Below are 23,500 nucleotides of genomic sequence, written 5' to 3'. Positions count from 1 at the left end.
TATATATATATATATATATATATATATGTATATATATATATATATATATATATATATATATATGTACATATATATCAAAGAAATAACAAAGGAAGGTTAACTGGGAAGATAGTTTTTGTGCGTGGAAGATGCACAGGGGCAATAAACACTGAAGATGTGCAGAAAACAGATTCCATCACATGCCAGGGGGAAAGAATAGAAGTAGTTGATAGCTTCTGCTACCTAGGTAACCAAATCTGTAGTGGGGGTGGTTGTTCTGAGAGTGTAGTGGCTAGAATAAGAATAGCTTGGGCAAAGTTCAGAGAGCTCCTACCTCTGCTGGCAACTAGGGCCTCTTGCTGAGGATGAAAGGTAGACTGCATGATGCATGTGTATGAACTGCCATGCTACAAGGGAATGAAATATGGGCCATGACTGCTGAGAACATGTGTAGGCTTGAAAGAAATGAAGCTAGTATGATCTGCTGGATGTGTAATGTTAGTGTGCATGCACAATAGAGTGTAAGTGCCCTGAGAGAAAAGTTGGACATAAGAAGCATCAAATATGGTGTGTAAGAGAGACGGCTACACTAGTGTGGTCATATGTTATGGGTGGATGAGGACAGCTGTGTGAGGAAGTGCCGCACCCAAACTGTAGAAGGAACTTGTGGAAGAGGTAGACCCATGAAGACATGGGATGAAATGGTGAAGCATCACCTTTGAACATTGGACCTTACAGAGGCAATGACAAGAGACCGAGACCTTTGGAGATAAGCTGTGATTGAGAAGAGCTGTCAAGTAAAGTGAGATCGCAGCCATGGCCGATGCCAGTATTGCATGTCTGGCCCATTTGAGAGTACCCTTGATGCATTGGGCGATATGATATATGCTTAAGAAGACCTGTTGAGTCAAGTAAAACTGAAATTGTAGCTGTGGCCAGTGCCCTGATTGGCTCCCGTTCCAGTGGTACATAAAATGCATCATCGGAACGTGGTCAATGCCAGTGTCCCCTGACTTGCTCTCATGCCGGTGGCACGTAAAAAGCACTGTGCAAACATGGTCGGTGCCAGGACTGGCTCCTGTGCCGGTGGCATGTAAAAAGCACTATCCAAACGTGATCGATGCCAGGCCCACCTGACTGGCTCCTGTGCCAGTGGCACATAAAAAGCACCCACTACACTCTCAGAGTGGTTGGTGTTAGGAAGGGCATCCAGCAGTAGAAACTTTGCCAGATCAGACTGGAACCTGGTGCAGCTACTGGCTCTCCAGACCTCAGTCAAACCGTCCAACCCATGCCAGCATGGAAAACGGATGTTAAACGATGATGATGATGACATATATATATATATATATATATATATATATATATGTGTGTGTGTGTGTGTGTGTGTGTGTAAAATCTAAATAAGCAAAAGGATATCAAGTAATGATGCAGTACAACTGTTTTAAGCAGCTCCATTTAATTGAACAAGGCAATCATTACATCAATTTAAATGCAGTGTCATTTTCAGCTGCACAAATACATAAATAGAATTTTAACCAGTAGGAAACATTGATATAATTTTTCTCAAATATTTTAACAGAGCAAGAAGGTGGAAGAAATTTACGTTGTCGCTATTGTAGACTACACTTCCAAGAATCGCATGAAGCCTATTGGGATCATAGTGTTGTAAGGGATTGTAATTCATTTCTAATTCATTTATCTCTTTATCAACTATTAGGTCGTTGAGTATGAAATTTGTAGAAAAGAAAAAAAAGTTTGCAAATGTTTTATAAATACAAAAATTATTTTCTTTTCTTAACTCTATTAATTTTATTAACCACCTTCTCTTCCTTTCTCCAAACTTTACCATCAATGTCGTGCTTCACTTTGTCTTTCCCTTCCATTTCATTTCCTCATTGTTTTAAATGTCCATTTTTCTATGTTTGTATGAGTAGGCAGAATTCATTGAAGCAGACTTTTTATGGCTGAATGCTGTCATCAATTACCTGTTTCTAAGTAAGTTATTTCCCCTTGACTGGACGTTTTCCCACAGAAGATTGGAAAAGAAATGACAACAATTTTCTATTCTTTCTTGTTGTCTTATACTCCCAATTTCTTGAAATTTTTTAAAGCAATATTTGGATTTACTTGTCATACATGAAGAATTACCTTCTATTTGCATTTATTGGTATCTGATTGTTGGATATAGTTAACCAAATTCGTTTAACACTGAGTGCATTATAGTAAGTTATTTCCCCTGAACTGGACGTTTTTCCACAGAAAATTGGAAAAGAAATCACACTGCTTGTATTCGCTGAAAACTATTGTGATGTCAAGACAAGGAAACACACACACACATACAAGCAACAGATTTCTTTCAGTTTCCCTATACCAAATCCACTTACAAAGCTTTGGTTGGCCCAGAGCAATGCTAGAAGATACTTACATGAAGTGCCACACACTGGGACTGAAACCATAACCATGTGGTTGGGAAGTGAACTACACAGCCATACTTGTGTCATTTTATATATTAGCTAAGAGCTTATTAAAATTTGTTTTACCTACAATTTTCATGTACATTCTAGCCCTGATGACTATCTTTCAATACTAGTCCATCATTAAAATTTTGGCAGTAAAAACAAAATAAATGAATCAATCAATAAATAATACCTTGCCTGGAAACAGGTGAGGGTTGGTGACAGGACTGGCATCTGGCTGTACAAAATCTGCCTCACCACATTCTATCTAACTTATGCAAGCATGGAAAAGTGGATGTTAAATGATGATGATTTGATAAATGACCACTGGAAAACTCAAGAAATGTCGATGAGATCAGTGAGCAGGTCGTAGTAATGTGAGAAAACATTTTGATTTTTGTAACAAAATGATAAAAAATGAAATAAATAATATCAGTCAGTGCATAGGTTTAATTAATGGTGAGGTAACTTTAAACAAAATAATGTCTATATATGTGCTTATATGTATACATCTATAAATTATTGTATGCACATGCTTGATTGTGTTTTTTATGTACATTTGAATGGTAAATTACAATAGACACATACACACACGTACACAAAAATATAAATATATACATATACATGTATATATATATATATATATATATATATATATATATAATACATATACATATATATATACATACACCTACACATACATACATATACCTACATATAAACACACACATATATATATACAAACATGCATACACCTTTATATACATACATATATATACATTTACACACACACACATACACAACAAGAACAAGAATGGAGAAAATGTATGACTACCCTAGACATTAATGATTATCATTTCTACTGTGCCAGCATATTTAGAAACAGAAAAAAGGTATAAAATACTAGATAAATTAATACATCAGAAAATATATGCTAACACTACATTATCAAGGCAATCCAAAATGGACTAAATTGAAAGTGAACTAAGAAAATATCTCCAATAAATGAATGCATAAAAAGGTTAAGAAGAAATATAATATTCTAAGAAAAGCCAGTTTAATATTTAACTTTTGATGAAGTTAGTTGATAATGAAAGAATAAAAAAATAAACATCAGTAATATTTGGTGTAATCATCAATTAAAGATGTGATTTTCTATTCTTTCTTGTTGTCTTATACTCCCAATTTCTTGAAATTCTTTTAAGCAATATTTGGATTTACTTGTCATACATGAAGAATTACCTTGGACATTTATTCTATTTCTTTTATTGGTATCTGATTGTTGGATATAGTTAATCAAATTCGTTTAACACCGAGTGCATTATAGATATTTACCTGGATTTATTAGCCCCTTTTACTTCTTAGTAATATATACACACACATATAATATACATACATACACATATATGTATGCATACATCATCATCGTTTAACGTCCGCTTTCCATGCTAGCATGGGTTCACACACATATATACACACAGATATACATACATGAGAGAGAGAGAGAGAAAATGAGAGTGAATGCAAATTAGTGTTTGTGTGTCTTGATGTGAACATGCATATAAATACTGTTGGTTTTAGGCAATATGTATGTGTATAGATATATGAAAGCATAAGTAAATGTATATTTGTGAAGATGTATATATGTGGAAAAGAAGTTTGGTGAACAGCACACTTTAATTCAATTCAGTTCAATTCATAGTCACTGTTTTCTCTTGGATGTTCTTTAAAATATCCTGTTTTTTTTTTAATTTATCCATTTAAAAAATTTTTTTGCACCCTTTCCCCAATTCCTTTTTTTATATTTTCCTTTATTTTTTTATAGTCATAACTTTTATATATCCATCTATTTGACTTCTATATCATTTATAAAATATATTTTCTCTCATATCCTTCTTTCTCCACATTCTTTCATATTTCGAATATTTTTTTGGAGCTTCATTTTCCATCGCTTGGTCACTGTTTCTCTCTTTTTCACTCAAAGTTGATAAAAGAGCAAAATTTTAAAAAAATTTAAGGATCTTTCATTTGAGAAAGGGCCAAATAGAAACACCAACTATTACTGAAGTACATCCGAAATATCGCAGAAATGGTGATGATTGTGGCAGTTGTGGTTTCCTTCATAACAAGGAGCATAGCATCACCTGTAGAGTCTTTGATGGTGGTGGTAATAGTAGTAGTAGTAGTAGTAACTGTGGTTTTAGTAATAGCAAAGGTGATGGTGATAGCAGTGTGGCTTTAAAACAAAGCTTGATACTTCTGAAGATTTCTGTAGTGGCCTGAAAGTATAAGTAATAGTAATGAAAGTAGTAGCATCTGCTTTTCTTTCTACGAAATGAGAAGATACATTGCGGAACTGTTATTCTAATGAGTTGTGTCTATTTATCACCCAACGAGACACATCCGTACTGCTGGATGCTCTTGAACCAGTTAAGTGTCCCACCTGTACGATCACTATTACATGAAACTCAACATACTCAGTCAATGACACAGTGAACTACTTACCAATTCGAACTGCCAATTGCTCATAGTCCTTTATTTTATAACACTGAGTCAGCCGCCTTTAGTCACTTGCGGGATGGTCGGAATCCTCCCACAACACGTACATACACATATATATGTAGTTGTAATAATAATCATAAGTCTAAAATACAGCCAGTTGCTGGTGGGAGGGTGACAAAATCTTAGCTATTGTAATACTCTTTACTTGTTTCAGTCATTTGACTGTGGCCATGCTGGAGCACCGCCTTTAGTCGAGCAAATCGACCCCAGGACTTATTCTTTATAAGCCTAGTACTTATTCTATCGGTCTGTTTTGCCGAACTGCTAAGTTACTGGGACGTAAACACACCACCATCAGTTGTCAAGCGATGTTGGGGGGACAAACACAGACACACAAACATATACACACACAAATATATACACACACATACATATATATAAATATATACATATATATGACGGACTTCTTTCAGTTTCCGTCCATACAACAAATACAATCTATACAATAGATTCAGTTTCCGTCCATACAATAGATACAATCCATACAATAGAATAAGCCTTATGCTTTACTAGACAACTGACAATCAGTTCCTCAGGAGGTAAAGGTAGTGCCCATGATCCTTTACAGGATCTCCAAATTTGATGGAGGGAGGAAGGCATCTGGATAGTGTATCCACATTACAATAATTAATAACTAATAACTGGCACTCCATCGGTTATGACGATGAGAGTTCCAGTTGAACTGATCAATGGAACAGCCTGCTCATGAAATTAATGTGGAAGTGACTGAGTACTCCACAGACATGCATACTCTTAATGTAGCTCTCAGGGATATACAGCATGACACAGAATGTGACAAGGCTGGCCCTTTGAATTACAGGCACATTTAATTTTTAGCCAGTTGAATGGACTGGAATAACATGAAATAAAGTGTCTTGTTCAAGGTCATAACACACTGCCAGGAATCAAACTCATGACTTTACGATCATGAGTTGAATACTCTAACCAATAAGCTATGTGCTTTCACTAGCAACTAATAAACAAATTAGACAAGTCAAGAAACTAATTAACCAATAGCTACAACCAACCAACCAACCAAACTTGACAGCATACATCAACTAATTAGCTATGCCTAGATCACCACTAACGAAGCAACTGACAGAAGCCTCTGTGTGGTTGATTGATCTTCTATATCTATTTCTCCTTTAAATCACACAAAAAGGAAGGCTACATTGAATACTGTAACCCTAAATACAGAATCTGAAAAATATAGTCAGAATGGCAACAGCCGGAACATCTTTGATCATAGGTCAACTAAATCAGGACTGACAATGGACTCAACAGCAATTTATGTACTGATTAATAGCTTCACCAGCCACCAGGCTTAATCAAATATTTGACTAATTGATTGCCTCAATAATACATTGACTAATTAACTATTAAACAAATCAAAACCAATACACTAACCCTAACAAACTTAGTATTAGTCTTTAAGCCAAGCTCTTGTTAAGATTTCAACACCACATCTTAATCTACTTGTAACTTTAGAAGAACCTTTTGTTGAAAATAGTCCAGATGTTAAATCTGAATTTAACCCAAGTCAAGCTAAAGTCTTTCTTTACTCAAATGTTAATCTTCAATATAGTCCAAGTATTTAGTATTGATATTACTTCTGGATATAACCTTGTCTGTTCCTAGATGTTGCTTTCTACATAACCCAGCTTATTGCCTAACTGTCAACTTATATTTTTTAAGTGAAATGAAGATCATAGCCCAGAGCATAGCTTAAATGCTTGACATTAACCAGGAAATTAACTGAGTTAAAGTTGATTGAAAGTAGAAAACTTACCAAATGTAGGCTATGGGTTGGTTTTACTGGCTGAAATAGTATTTAATAAAGCATCCAGTTTACTGCCCAACCGATCTTCCAGCCGCTTCAGTTGGTCATCAACAGTCTCAAGGATTCTGGTTTCAGCTTGAGACACACGATCTTCCACCATTTTGGATACATCAACAGGATCTTTTTTCATTGATCTACATAGAGAGACTGACATGTGAGATTGAACAAGACACCGATATATTATAGTATATCTTAGGGTATAACACTAATATAGTGTGACATAGTCGTAGTATATTGTAGTAATTCCATATCATAGTTAGTTACAACTGGAGAATACATCTACTATAGACTACTAAAATATGGCTTCTACTGTACAGCAGTCACCAGTATGTAACCTCTTCGGTAAGGGGCCTCATATGGTTATATATATATATAAAACTTTTATAGAACTATCCAATGCTAACCGGTATATATTTTCTACCATATAGCACAAACTAATGTATTAAAAAAAAATGATTGATTATATTGCTACAAGGCCAAATTTGTAAGTGGGTGTTAACTATAGGATATAAGTTTTACACAGCATAAAAACTAGTAAAAAGCACAAGGCCAACTTTTACAAGAGATGGAGCATCACTCTATCTGTATTCACCCTTTTAGTCGTGTTGCAATGGGCAATTGGACTCTGTAATGAAGGCCCTTTAATCTTACAAAGCAGAAGGTAACCCTACTATTGTTACTGCCATGATAAAATGCACTCTGTAAAGTAACTGGTAATCAGGTAGAGATAACACAGTTGAAGGGACCCTTTAGCCTTGTTGATTACATGACAATCTTTCAAGTGTCAGTACCACAGTAAAATGTGTCCAAAACACTCTTTAAAGTTGTTAGTGAATGAGCAGAAACAGTATAGGATTAAGAGTACTCTTCAATATTGTCAAGAACATGATAACCTCTCTAGTACTGGTGTTATGATCACATGCCCCTGGTGCACTTTGTAAAGTGGCTGGTGATAGGAATGATATCCGACCATAGGTGTCATGCCAAAAATGAAACAACATACATGTGAAACATAGTTCTCTAACCAATCTAGAAGAGTAGTAACTCCAAATAAGAAGTGATTCAGACCAGCATGGAAAGCAGATGTAAATTGAGGATAATAATTATGACAATGGCGAGGATAATGAAGGATATAGTTGAGTGGATCAACCCTGTATACCACTTGCATTTGTTGTATTGATTGTTTAGAAAGTAATATGTAAAAAGACAACACTAAATAAAATAAAGCATTTAGAATCTGGCTTCCACTGTTTCTGATTACTTGCAGCCCTAAACTGTATGTGAATGTCACATAATCATTAGAAAAAGCTTTGTCTTGACTCAGCACGTCAAGTGCAAGTCAAACTGGTACATCAGTTTTATTGATCATTGTTGAAAATTTCAGGGATGAGCAAACACTAAGTGAAATAACTCAATTAGGAACCAAACCTAATTTGAAGAACTCAGCATCTTATGAGTACAGTAATTCTAAATGATATTAATCTGACAACTCATTTTCCAAATATTTTACATCAATTTTCCCAGTTTTCATCCTGTTGGAATTATTTTATAATTGTTTTACAGTTTACTTACTTATCATTAGCCACCAATCAGGTAAACTGGAGCAAGTACAGTTAAAAATAGGGCTTCTGCTTATCTTCACAAGCATTGTTTACATAAATAAAATTACAAACAAAAAAAAAATTATTCCAAAACTCACTCTTGATTCCTTTGATTAGTAACTTCACTACAAATGTTCTGAAGAGCTGAAAAGGTGGCTGTCTGAGATGTATTCTGTTCTGTACTAGTTTGATCTTTCATCTGGAGCATTTGGCCAAAAGCTGAGACAACTCGAGTCATATCAAAATCTGGTGAGGTTGAACTATTCTTTTCTAAATTCTTTGACATGTCCTCAATTTGGTTTTGTTGATTCTTTGGATGAGAAAAGAAGCACAGCTTTAGAAATTACATGACCCTGAGTCAACACTCACACTCACACACAAACACTATACACAAACTTTGGAAGCCATAACACATTCATCAGGTTTTCCTCTGATTCAACAATTTTCACCACAACAAGAGTTAAGAAATCAAGAATAACAACAACAACAACAACAACAACAGAAGGAAGGAGCAAATATTGTCCTCACCTTTTGGTAAGTTTCAATATTATTGAGGATAGACCGAGCTCTTTCAGAAGTCTCAGGACCAAGTTCTGAAATAATGTCCCTTAATGTGGACACATTAAGAAGTCCATAACCAGATAGGGGTTTTGTTATTTTCTCAACCCTCAGTAAAATCCCTTTCATCTGAAACTGACCAGTAATTCCAACACACTGAAATAAAATACAAAGGATTAATTTAACATGGAGTATGTTGGCTCTGAGAGTATGGTGATGGTTGACAGTGACAGCTCGAGAAGTGTTGTATTGGTTATAGTGTGGTAGTTGGAGAGTGGCAGTTAGAATATAGTGTAGTTTCTGAAGTGTGATAATGATATGGGAATGGATACAACAGTGGTTGGAATGGTAATTGACATTACCACTCAAAGAACAATCCTACAAAAATCTGTAAACATATGACTTGAAACGTAAAAATATGTGCCAACCTCACTTTGTAAACAGAGTCCTGTACATTGATTTGAACCTAGAGATTTCAATTCTCAGATTCAGACTCTGATTTGTTTTTAAGTTTAAAAATATACTAATACAAATCTCAATGTTAATCAGAATGCTCATTAACACATACCATTGTTACATGTGGTATGTTTGAATAAATGTGCAATGATAGATATTTACTCACAATACTGGAGCAATACTCTTTATTGCCGATATATGGATAATTGTAGCTTCCTTTCACACTGTGCTAAGTAAATCATGTGTACTTTGCTATGAAACACAATACTATGGTTGTAATAAGATTCTATATGTGTGAGATGAGTAACAGTGTATGACCAGAAATGTAGAAGATTTAGTGCCTAAAGAGAAATGAACTGGACATGCAATATAAAGGCTGAAACTAAGTGAATTAAAATCATAACTAGACATGATAAGTATACAAAGCATCTATGTAATGAAAATAGATGATGATGTATGTTATGGAAAAAAATGTGTTGTGTAGGCAGTGGTTGTGTAGGTAGTGTGTTGCAACAGAAGATGAAGGAAAACTTGAGAATAAGCAGATAAAATCCAGAACATCGAGAAGAGATGACATTAAATTGAGAAACACTGAAAATCAAAGTAGTATAGAAAAACATGTAAAAATTTGATTTTTTATGTTATTATATTATATGCTTTTCTCACATAACTATTTTACAAGGAAATATTCAACACTTTTTTTGTTCAACCAATACAGTACTCTAAAATATATACTAATAGAACTGAAAGAGAACATAGATACACTGACCTTGATAGAGATAGAAGTCCTTGGTTTTTTAAATGAAATGGTAGAATATAACAGACCATTTGAGGCAGGGTTTCCCTTTCTGGTGAGTAGGTAACCTTCTGTTTCATCATAAACTTCAAACTGGGATACATTACAACAAATACAGATCTCAAACAAACCAACACCAAGCTTGCATTGAATTTCGAACCTACATTGGTCTTCGTTAGGCTTGTCAATTTTAATTATCCTGTTATCTGCGGAGGTTTCCAGCAAATCCCTCTTTTGTCTGTAATATGCAAAAGTTTAACTGCCTAAATGAAGTTCCAATGGTGGAAAGTGAAGACAAATTAAAGGAAAAATAAAATATCACTTTCACACATAAAACATGAGGACAGAGAAGACATATAATGTGTATGTCTAACCCTTTAAATTAAAAAGTTTAAATTAAATGGTGCAAAATTGCTCAAGCCGACTGACTAATGGAGACACCTATGATAATGATGACAACATTGACCAAAATGACAACAATGATAGTGTATATATTTTTTGTTTTAACATAGGCATGGAGTCACAGATTAACAAGAAAAGTGATAAACCTTTCACAAAAAAGCATTAGCATAGTTCTGTCTTCTGACTAAAATCAGTTTCCTGAAAACGAACAGAATTAAAAACAGCAAAATTTGAAGTGGAAGGAATTCAGTGAGGAGACGATGGTCATGGTGGAGAAGGTTGTCATCATCATCACAGCTGCTGTTGTCAGAGTCACCATTGGCATTGTCAGCATTATCATCATCAAGATTTGTTTCTTATGGTTTTTTAAACCTTATTATTTTTATGAAGAAGAGGGGGGTGCTCATGGCATGTCACAACCAAGGGAGATTTTGTACATTTTCTGAACTAATTAACAATTTCATCATCATCATCATCATCACCAACAACAACAACATTTAACATCTGTTTTCCGTACTAGCATGGGTTGGATGGCTTGACAAAAACTGGCCAGGCCAGGGGCTACATCAGGTTCTATAGTCTGTTTTGGCTTGGTTTCTATGGTTTGATGCCCTTCCTGATGCCAACCAGTGTACTAGGTACTTTTTACACAATACCATCACCATTGCTTTTTATATGGCAGCAGCACCAGTGCTCTTTACGTGGCACCAGCAGCCACACCAATGCTTTTTATGAGGTACCTTGGTTTTAGGATCTCAATTCTGTTGTGGTGAGTAATAAAGATGAATCAATGATAGTGATGATGCTGCTGGTCACTATAATGTAGATCAAGTAGAGATGCTGATAATGATGACAGTGCTACTGAAAGTAGGGTTGGAAACCACAATGAAAACAAAAGTGAGGTGTAATGGTAGCATTTCGTTATGCAGTCAATGAAGGAGAGAGTGTACATACATATAACTGTCATCTTCAGCTCCATCATGTACTTCAGCATTGTCAACAACATCTTGCTCTGACAGCCAACTGTGCTGAATATTGACAAACTGACTCAGTTCAGACATAGCTGTAGTTTTCTGAAAATAAAAACAGAAAAATTTGTTATATGTATAAAGGCATGAAATGATTTATATGATAGAAGCAGAAAAAGTGGCATAAACTGTAGATTTAGCAAGGCAGGGACTATATTCTAGAGCATGTGCTAAATCAGAATAACAACAAGCATCAACACTGCAATGAAGATCTGATGTTATAGTTCAGTAGTTCTGTAAAACAGAAAAATATAGAAAAAATTTTTTAAAAAAAGGTGGCCAAGAAACTGGATACATTGTACCAATAATGCCTATAGGTGATCCTGATGGTCACCTGAGGAGGTAGATTTATAAACGAAGAATTTCTCCTGTAAAGAAAATCCCAGTCACTGCAAAACCTGATGGCACTGAGTCAGTTTTGCCTAGTGAGCCTTATTTTGTGTCTGTCATCCACTAAGCAGCATGCAAAGACCACAATGATGAAGACACTAGAAGAAAGGGAAAAAATGAAGAGAGAATTCAAGAACATTCAGTACTGAACCTTTCAGGAAGAGCTGAGTGTATGATTGAAGAAGGCCTCAAATGTACAAAGATTAGTTGAATTGGAGTGGAGAGAACTGCAGTGTTCGACAATTCAGAAAGACCTGAGGGTAAGATATATGCACAGGGCAGTGTGTGTGTGTGTGTGTGTGTGTGTGTTAGTGATTGGTTGAAATTACCGAAATACAACAATTTTAATACGAAATAACTTTAAAAAGATAAAATTTTCTCAATAACACTAAGAGTAAAAGATGTTTTATATGACACATTCTACCAGTGTCTCAAGTTTGAAAGTGTTTCGTTAAGAAAACAAGTGGCGCCCGCCAAATCAGAAAGAATAACTAGTAAATGGTATAAATTTACATTCTTCATTATTGAATTGTTTAATAGTGGATTTTCTCTAAATTATATACATATATTTTATATTGGGAAATTTGATTTAAATTTGATTTGCTAAATTGAATTTTTCCCTGTAAGTTTTGGATTTTATTCCCCAATATTATTATTATATTTCTTTTGATATACATATATATATATATGTATATACATACATATATATACATATATATATATATATATATATATATATATATATATATATATATATATATACATACATACATATATATATACATACATACATATATATACATATATATATACATACATACATACATATATATACAGACGGTGAACGGGAGAAAAAAAGAATTAAAGAAAGGAAGAGAGAGAGAACAGTACAGGTAGAGTCGCATCAAAATTATTAAGATAAACTTACTTGGAAATGTATGCATGGCATTCAATCATAGAATAATATGAATAAAATGTATATATATATATATATATATATATATATATATATATATATATTTATATATATATATATATATATATATATATATATATATATATATATATGCATATATACATACATATATGTACATACTTACATATATATGCACATATATATATATCTATGCATATTTTGGTACAGGACGTCACAAAACGTAAACAACATGAATTACGAAATACGAAGGCAAACTTGGGTATGCGAACAAGAGAAACAAATGGAAAGCAAGACAAGTAACATAAAGAACAACCATATATATACACATACATACATACATAAATGCAAGAAACGATCTCCAGATGTTGGGACTCACAAAGAGGATGACAGGGGACTGAGACTCCAGGTGGTTTGTTGTGCTTGAAAAGACACGTCAAGCTAAGTAAAAGCATGATAGTCCTTGCATACAGGCTTGTTCACTCCATAACTCTCCAGCTGAGCATTCCTAATCTTTGGGGCCCATAAGTGCACCCATGCCGTTGCTGCATAAAAGCACTCAGTACACTTTGTAGAGTGATTGGAATTAGGAAGGGCATCCAGCCGTAGAAATCATGCCAAAACAGACATGAAGCCCGAGCAGATTTGCAACTGGCCAGCTCCTGTCAAACCATCCAACCAATGCCAACATGGAAAACAGACATTAAATGATGATGAAACATATATACATACATGTAAATATACATATATACATACATATACATATTTTAGGAAGTTAAATGTTATGGCTGGTCATAGAGTGACCATTGGTTTCAGACTTATAAAGTGCTTAGTAGTATGGGTATCTTGTCAGACTCAAATGGGCACCTTTACACATTTGACACTGATGAATTGTCTATACTACTAAGCGCTTTATAGGTGTGAAACCAATGATCACTCTATGACCAGCCATAACATTTAACTTCCTAAAAAATATATTGCTACTCTAATGCTTTAGAGTGTGCTTCTTTTTCGGATATGTGAACTACTTATATATACCACCATTATCATCATCGTTTAATGTCCACCTTCTTTGCTGGCATGGGTTGGACGGTTTGACAGGAGCCAGCCAGGTAGAAGACTACACCAGGCGACTGTCTGTTGTGCCATGGTTTTTACAGCTGGATGCCCTTCCAAACACCAACTACCCTGCAGAATAGATTGAGTGCTTTTTATGTAGCATCAGCATAAGCAAGGTCAGTTTTGGCATGATTTTTACAGCTGGATGCCCTTCCAAATGCCAACAACTTCACAGTGGCACCAGCACTGGCAGGGTCACCAAATAACTTGCAAGACAAGAAATTTTTGAGAGGAGAGAGGACAGTGGAGGAGGTGATCTTGTGTCAGATGATGAAAGGTTAGTGTGACAGAAACAGATGTCTTGTTATATACAGGATGTGGTAAATAAATTGTCGTCTAAATTATGCAAAAATGAAAATAACACTTACATCACATTTTAACAGATATATTTACCAAAATTACATAAAAATACCTTGAAATACTAAAGAGTAAATTTATTCAATAAAATCACCATTGACTTCAACCATGGCCTCCGACTGACTTCAGAATCTCCTGCAACTCTTCTGGACGGTCTCTTTGTTTAAGTTGGTGAATGCTGCCATAATCTTTGTCTTCAGTTCATCATTGGCGTTACAAGGAGTTTTGTTGGTCTCTTGCTCAACTGTGCCCCACACATAATAATCAAAGGTGTTGCTGCGTGGGGAGTTAGGTGTCCAGATGTTAGGGGTGATGTGGTTGCAGAAATTGTCTGTCAGCCATGACTGGGTTCTCCTGCTTGTGTAGTATGGTGCAGACTCCTGTTGCCAGACATAGGGTCTTCCAGCCACTCTCTTGACCCATAACAGCACTACCTCCTCCAGGCACTTGATGTAGACCTCTGTGTTGAGTTTGAGGCCATGTGGGAAGATGAATGGAGACATAATGTCGCCATCACTAGTGATAACTCCAAACACCATGTTGACAGGATGTTTGATTGTTATCACTCTCAATACATATTTTGGGGACATGGCAAGCCTATGGTTGTGTCTTTGTGTTCATCATCTGATCCTGGCAGAAATTTTTCTTGTCTGAGAAAAACCAAAGCATGTTTGGTTGGAGGGGATGCTTGAGTTTGTTCAAAAGCTTCATAGCATAATCTTTCCTCTTGTCCTTGATGGCTTGGGATAAAAATTGATTCTTTCTCATCTTGTATGAGGAATACCAAATGTATTCATACACTACCTGCCTGATAAGAAACTCAGACACTCCTATGTCCCTCATTGACTTGGAGGGATCGTTGTCAATCATGGGCTGTATCTCACCAACAAATTCAGGTGTTCTCTTCTTATCAGAATGATCAAAGTGAATTTTCCAAGCTGCCATACCTTTGTAATCACCATCAGACGCATCCAACTCTTTCCGAATCCTCTGTATGATCCTAACCCTGAGCCTAAAACCCTAGTGAAAATCGTGCAGGTCTTAATCTGAAAATTTACCAAATTTTTTTCCAGAATCGGAATCTCCATAGCGGAAAACGTGGGATTCCATAACAAAAAATTTCTAAAGGCGGGGAGGGGTCCATTTACGTCACCACCATGTGCAGGGATGGGGCGTACATGACGGAGGCAAAAACCCTAACTCTAACCCTAAACACCGGGTATACGTATTCTTTACTTTCGCCAAAGTCAAGTACCTAATTTATGGCAATCTTAGACTATAACGTACCGTTTGCATTTTCATTTACTAAGATTTTATGGTTAAACTACAGTTTCTGACCAGGGTAAAAGAAAAATAGTGTAATAGGTGTAAAACAACATGTAGTAAACGAATATTTTTGTTGGTGTTCCCGACTTATAGATTTCAACTTGTCTAAGATCACTGACTGTGTTCTGTAATTGTTTGATTATTTTATGGATCAACTTTTCCATAAAAGTATTTTGATTTGCTGTGAATGCATGAGCTTCGCGGTCGTCGAGCATTAGCTCAAAATACGTAAAATAATATTTCTTTCATTTGTTTTAAATTATTTTTGCTCGAACATTATTATTATTATTGATATTATATAAGTGCGAAGCTAAAAGGAAAGTTAAAACTTGCGAAAGTGATAACTACGTTTTCACTCAAACCAAGTCAAGGTGGTGTATTTTCTTTCTCAAAATACTGAGTCACAGATTCTTTTTTTTTAAATTACTTCTTAGCATTCATCGACATTTACAATTATTATGGATCGCCACTATTATTACAATGACACTATCAATCACGTTAAGTTGTGATGTTTGTACCTTCTTGAAGGAACTATTAAATTAAGGGAAACAGCTTCAGTTGAGTTCTCAGAAAATTTACCACCACCTTACAGAATTCGTCATCCCATTTGTAATTCAGCGGAAACTGACATACAGTGTACTTTGAACAGACTTCGTATGTTCGGCAAAAATTAATTCTGGATAATGTATTATTTCATGCTAAAGCAAGAAAGAAATTACAGAAAGAGAAAATGAAATTAAAAAATCTTACTTTTAGAAATTTCGTATCAGCTACACTCTTCAGATCGCTGTGAAGTTTTGTTTACACTGACTCTCTCTACCGGTGTTTACATAATTTTTATCCTCTTGTGACAGATTTCCAAATAACTACTATTTGTTTTGTTTTTGTTTTTATTTTTATCAACTGGGCATTATAGTGAAAGTACATAAGGCGATCCGATCCCTCAGTTATGAAAGTACATAAGGCGATCCCTTATTGTGTGAATGAATGGACACTGGAGACAATAATATAAGGAAAGAATTAATATCAGGACAATGAATTGGCAGAATGGTGAGGTCGTCGGTCAAAATACTTTGTGATGTTTAGTTACAGCTTTTTATGTTTTCTATTCATATCTCGCTGAAGTTAACTTGGTCTGTTATTCCTCCAGGGTCGATAAAACAAAGTATTAGTCAAGTTCTGGGATCGATATAATTGATAACTACGAGGGGCTCGGGATCTGGAGAGCCAAAGAAGACTTGTAGCCGACTTCTGGGTCATTCCTAAAAAAGAAAAAACCTTACCAATATTGAATTTTGAAAATCCCCTCACCGACTTCATCCCGAGGCCTGAAAATAGGTTTGTTCTGCATTGTCAAAATTCTTTCAGAGACCCTGGACTAACACCTTCCCTGCAAAAAGTGCTGGTCTTGTGCCTATGCTAGAAACATTTGTAGGCAGAATCATTGGAGAAATAAACAAAATACAGGATATATTTACAACTCCTGACATGCTGAATTCAAATTCCGCTGCAATCAACTTTGCTTTTTACACTTCTAAGGTCAATAGTATAAAGTACCAGTCAATTGCTTGAGTCAGTATAATCAACAATTTTCCACAGAGGCTGTCGTCTCAACTAATATGCTGCTGTGGGTGCTGCTGGATGGCAGACTCTGCTGATGATATTATACTACACTTTCTGATCCATAGCACTAGCCTTAGCATGCTCAAGGTTGAGGTGCTGCGATTTCAGGTCTTCCTCAATTTGTTTTGCCCATGTCTTTGTAGCGTAGACTCAGCTGAAATTCCTCTCTCCGTTTATTATATATATATATATACTAGCAGCTAAACCCGGTTTCACCCGGTTTGTTTGGATGATGTGGCTGTGATTATTTTCGGTTAGGCATAATCTATAACACCGTTTCTCAACCTGATCATATCGTGTCCCGTTTCGATTGGAGCCTCCAGCTGTATGAAGATTTCACCCCCTCCTGTCAGAAAATGGCTTCATCAGTTGTGAAGAAAGAATTTGTACATTTTATTGGACCTGTGTAATCATGTATTTTAAGGTACACACACATACAAAGAAAATGTGAGGTCATGGTAGAAAAGTTTTACGATAGTTGATGTATGGAAAAAATTATGTTAAATGTTTGAAATGCAAATCTGTAAATGGAAAAGAAGTTCAGACCTCTACATGGTAGGTAGACCTGGTAGAAATAGCAGGCAAATTTCCCTCAAAACACCCCTACTGTATTAATGCTACAATTTTGCGTATTATGTAGTTTGAATGAGAAACTGTAAGGTAGGGTAATTGCATGTGAGGTCATGGTAGAAAATTTTTACGATAGTTGATTTATGGAAAAGATTATGTTAAATGTTTGAAATGCAAATCTGTGAATGAAAAATAAGTTCAGATCTCTACATGGTAGGTAGACCTGGTAGAAATAGCAGCCAAATCTTCCTGAAAACACCCTACTGTATTAATGCAAGAATTCTGCGTATTATGTTAAGAAGTTGATGTTAAGAATTGCTTTAACAGAAAATGAAGCTGTAAGAATTAACGGGGAAATTGTATTTAAGAATTAATAGCAGACGTATCCAATTTAAGAAAAGTGAAGAGAAAAGCTAAGTGAAGTATGGAATAAGTAATTGTTATAAGCTTATAGAAAAACAATTTATATTATAGAAATTGATACATACCTGTTGAAGATTAAAATGTGTGTAAGAGCTATTGTTTTCGACGCGTGTGTAATCATAGAGAAACTGAAAGACATGAAATGTCCATTTGTGTGTGTATTTTTGCATTTAGCAGGAGTTGGTTTATGTTTTATCCCTCGATCGATGGCCAGACAAGTGGAAAGGAAAGGCGATCTCTTGAAGTGGGCGTTGAATGAAGAGACATGGACAGTTTTATGACTGAACTATTTTTGAAGTTGTGGTGAAAGGGGAGAATTGATGTGCGTGCATATGTCTGTGTGTGTGAGTGTGTATGTTTGATGGGGTGTGCACGACAGAGAGAGTAATGTTGATGGTGTATGTGTATATGAGAGAGAGAGAAAGAGAGAGAGAGAGAAAGAAAGAAAGAGAGAGAGAGAGATAACTAAAATTTATCATTCAGTTTATTTATTAATATGTATATATGTATGAATGGCTTCAGTGACACACGCATGCAGGTTGTTTTAATCAATTTTCTCTGTAAGTATGGGGGCTAGGAAAAAAATAGAAAGCGCATTTCAATCTATGCACCCGTCTCCACATGTGTGCCATTTTTCACGCGAATCCACCCAGCTGTTTGGCCATGAACCTCAAGACAAGAAAGAATACAACCGTCGGCCAACTTCAATTTATATTATATATATATATATATATATATATATATATATATATATATGTATATGTGTGTGTGTGCATTTGAACGTAGCAGGGAACAGCTAGCATTTGGATCCCGTTGTGTCCACTACTCTGACTGGTTGATATTGGCGCAATTTGTCTCTTATTCAATTGCGCCAATTTGCCATGTATAACCAGTCGGAAGCCCTAAATAGGATCACGTAGGACAACCTATTTACTACCCAGTTTTTGAGCTTACAGCTCCTTATAAAAACTCACCTTTTTCTCTTTCTGACGTCTTTGATTCCAGATCATTTAAGGTCTAGCCACTGACCACAAAGACACAGCCAGTTCCAGTGACCACCACAGCAGCTATGTTGAGACTGGCCAAATTTGTCCAACAGTATTATGGCAACCTTCATCTTCATCGCCACCACCATGTCCTTAATATTGTCAACATCATCTCTCTACATACACAGCTCAGCAAGCAATTCACCCAGGTTCCAACACTTCACTGTTCGTGTATTACTTCACCATCGATTAACAGCAAATATACAACCTGCAAGAACTCCTGTATCAAGTGACCCAAGCAGCACTTGTAACCATGTAACCAGCCCAGTACTTGTAACCAGCCCAGCGCCATGGCTGCGACTTCATGATACAGTATTTCAACTACTGTGTAAGAATGACCACAAACTGGTATTATTCATTTTTCTTGTGTCTATGAACTTACTTCTCACTTCGATGGCTATAGACTCTTTCACTGTTATCATCTTCATTGCCATCCTTATATATTCTTAACATGCTCATACATCTGCTTACACACACACACACACATACCTTGTTCTCATGATGGCCTATCTATTATTCTGTATACATGATGCACACACAGACACACGTTAACATATCCATAAATATTCTCTTAATCATTCTCACGCAATTGTGTCTCCTTTTTCCATCTGGCAAGTAAATGGTTCTATCAGTTTTCTTTTTTATTGTAATGGCCATGTGATGTGATACGAAAGAGCCATTCTCTTCACCTCACACAACCTGGTCCCTTACATCTTCCTTGGTGCACTGTGCTGAATTTTTTCTGTGTGGGGGTTGCTGTCACCACAAAAGTTGGTGTGGTAGTCTTTCAGTGCTCATCCTGAAGATGTGACCAAACCACTATAGCCTGTGCTGCTGGTTTTGGTCTTTAAAAGCAGATGTTGTTGTTTGAGATTCAGTTGCATAGATATCTTGTACAACATTGCCTGCTTCACTTTGCCTTATGGTCTCAGAATCAATGTGGACAAGATGAAAGTTCTAACAGATGTCCTGCCAGCCAGTGTGCATCTTGATGGCATTCAGATGGAGATTCTTTTCTTTAGCCATTGAAATGACTTCAGTACTCTAACAAAACTTATCATGTAAACCTTTCTGTCCATATCATTGCTTTTTAGCTCTGGGAACTTTTCTTTCCTTCCCCTAACATCTTTTTACTTATTGCTCTAAGGTTAGTGGGCTTTTCATTGTTATTTCATTCAAGTTGATCTAATATCTTGCCTATTAATCCTATCTTCTTGTCACACCAACCATCCTGCCAGGTTCTCAACTTTATTTCCTCTCCATTCAACTCACCATTCTCTGATAGTTTAACACTTTCTCTGTCAATCTTTCACTTACATTACCATTATCTTCACTGTTATCCTCCGTTGAGTTTTCTATTTAATAACCAAAATCAGTACCAGTTGAGTTCTGATGTTGATGTAATCAACTAGTCCCCTCCCACAAAATTTCAGGCCTTGTGCCTATAGTAGAAAGGATTATCATTACTACCACTATTGCTACTACTAAGGCAATGAGCTGGCAAAAGCGTTAGCAGTATTTTGTCAGTCATCATGTTCTGAGTTCAAACTCTGCCGAGGTCAACTTTGCCTTTCATCCTTTTAGGGTCAATAAAATAAGTACCAGTTGAGTCCTAGGGCTAATGTAATCGACTTACCTCTTCCCTGAAATTGCTGGCCTTGTGCCAAAATTCGAACTCATTATTATTATTATTAGTAGTAAAGCAGTGAGCTGGCAGAATTATTTCAGTGCCAGACAAAATTGTAAATTGGCAGATCTCAAAATATGTCTTTGTTCTTGTATTTGGTTTGCAAGATTCTTTATGTGAATTCATATATTCAAACAAATTTTGTGTATTGGCAGAGTCATTACCTCAATACTAGTAACACATGTACCAGTTCAATTCTACTCCTTTACTATTAATCAACTGGTTAAATATCTATCCAACTAACTAATTGATCATTTGTTTAACTTGTTGGTTAAAACAGTTGATTTAAAAAAATTTTTTTTTTATGTTCGTCAAAGTTCTTTCGTTGCCATTCACAACCTTTTCTACTTTGCTACAGAGGCCATGTTTGCCTGTCTGAAACATTGCTTGAAAGCAACCTGAAAAAGGATGCAAATTGTGATGAAAGAAAAAAAAAAAATGATCGACTGTTTAATCAATGAGTTAAATAAACAATTGATTAGTTAGTTGAATAGATATTTAACCAATTGACTAATAATAGATTGGAATTGAACTGGTGTGTATGTTAATACTGGCTTAGGTTTCCCCTAGACACATCAATATATGTCATTCTCAGAAAACTACCTTTGGTGCATGCCTCAATCACCTCTTTTTTAAGTATTTCACAATGTCAGCATAACTTCCAGTGTAAGTTTCAACTGTCATGGTTCAGAATATATTTCCTTTGCTAAGATTCGACAGCCAAAGACAATGTCGTTATTTATTTCTTCCCTGTCACCACATATCCTATAGTTACTGCCTCATAGTAAGTCTTTAGTGGCTTCTGGTGGGGAGGCTTTGATCCTGTGTTACAATAATAAAATCCTTTGGTTTCAGCTTTGAATCTTTCAGCTTTGAATCAGCCAGTGTTGGAACTTTTCCTTGTCTACTTCCAATCTATTCCATTTTTTCAGGTATTGGCCAGGGAGGGGCTTTTCTTGCCATTACTTTATCATAGCATTTTGTAGCCCCATTTTTTAGCCTAGATGCTTATCTTTTCACAATTTGTGTTGTTTTCCCCTTTTCTTCACAACTGTCACTTCAGACCGTTTTGCATTTGTTGGCTTCCTTGAATAGAAAAGTTATTTTGTTCATGTTTTGTAACTATTCGATATTAATTTTCCAAGATCCTTGCCTGGATACTTTTGTTGTCCTACAATGAATATTCTTTAATAGTTTTCTGATAGTGGTAAATATAGTCTGTCAGATTTTCGATGGTTTATTCTAAATACTCATTGTTTTTACTTTTTCTGTCTAGACTTGCTGGTTTGTTTAGCACCCAATTGAGAATATTATAACTATAAAAATTACTGGGTCAGCTGAAGTATTGATGCCTATTACCTTTTGTGCATTTATTTTAAGTATTAATCTGAGCCTATAATATTCCTTCCTAATCTTTTCTTTAATTTGTGTGAGTTATGTATTGATTCTTTAGTATTTGTATGTTTGTATTTGGTCTAATTTTCTTCATTTAACATGATTTTTGTGTATTTATTTAATTTTCTCCCCTTCAAAATTTCCCTGGTAAATCTATGTAATTGAGGCAAGCCATATACAAAAAATGGTTGATTGTCTAACCATAACTTTTGTATATGACTCCAATCCTGTTTAACATGTCAGTGTCAAACAAAAAAGGAGTAGAGAAAGGGAGTTCAATTGGAACAGTTCTTTTCTATGGGTTTCGTTTTTATAATTCTGTCTTTTTGCCTGCATTTGCAAAATTATTTGCTGTTTACTATTTTATATATCATCTTATTATTAATGTTAGGTTCCTTGAAACTGGAAATTTGAAACCTCTCACATGTGCTGTCTGTGCAGGCAAGATATCAAATGCCATAATTTTAGGATATCTTCAGTATCAAAAGCATGCCATTGAGAGTTCAGTGCAGATGGGCAGGACATGTTCAAATGCAAGAATGATAGCATTCTGAAAATTATTTTGCATGACCAACATGTAGAGGGATTCTACAGTAAAGACTTGTCCTTGGGGATAAGGATAAGTTGAAACAATCACTAAAATCCCTACAGCTTCATTTAACATCGTGGGAAAGTTATTGCATAGATCAATCTGAGTGGCATAAAATGTGTCATGATGCAGCTAAACAATCTGAACTGAACAAACAGAACAATAAAAGAATTATATCCTGCAATCAACAGACACATTTGTTCAATCCCAGGCAAAATCAAAATCATTATTGTCCCCATTGACTTCATAGCAAAGTCTATACCTGGACTCAAATTACATTCATGCATCCATCATGTAGCTTCTTTTATTCTTAATCCTTTTTCTTTTTTTTAAATCCTTTCCTTCAAACACTCATACATC

General features: G+C 35.4%; 1 protein-coding gene across 1 annotated transcript; it reads right to left on the bottom strand.

Annotated features, from left to right (window-relative positions):
- Positions 1 to 3,684: 3,684 nt before the first annotated feature.
- LOC106876124 (uncharacterized) lies at positions 3,685 to 17,436 on the bottom strand. Its single transcript, XM_014924533.3, has 7 exons — positions 16,558 to 17,436; positions 11,608 to 11,726; positions 10,225 to 10,489; positions 8,970 to 9,155; positions 8,540 to 8,751; positions 6,790 to 6,974; positions 3,685 to 4,717 (listed from the first exon to the last, which is right to left on the bottom strand). Exons 2-6 carry the CDS (start codon positions 11,712 to 11,714, stop codon positions 6,800 to 6,802), a joined length of 945 nt encoding a protein of 314 aa, XP_014780019.1. The 5' UTR covers positions 11,715 to 11,726; positions 16,558 to 17,436; the 3' UTR covers positions 3,685 to 4,717; positions 6,790 to 6,799.
- Between the last annotated feature and the right edge of the window lie 6,064 nt (positions 17,437 to 23,500).

This window comes from Octopus bimaculoides, chromosome 14 (genome assembly GCF_046866305.1).
Source record: "Octopus bimaculoides isolate indiv1 chromosome 14, ASM4686630v1, whole genome shotgun sequence".
Classification (NCBI taxonomy): domain Eukaryota; kingdom Metazoa; phylum Mollusca; class Cephalopoda; order Octopoda; family Octopodidae; genus Octopus; species Octopus bimaculoides.
Note: the sequence above shows the minus strand (reverse complement) of the source record. Positions and strands in the feature narration are given on the sequence as shown.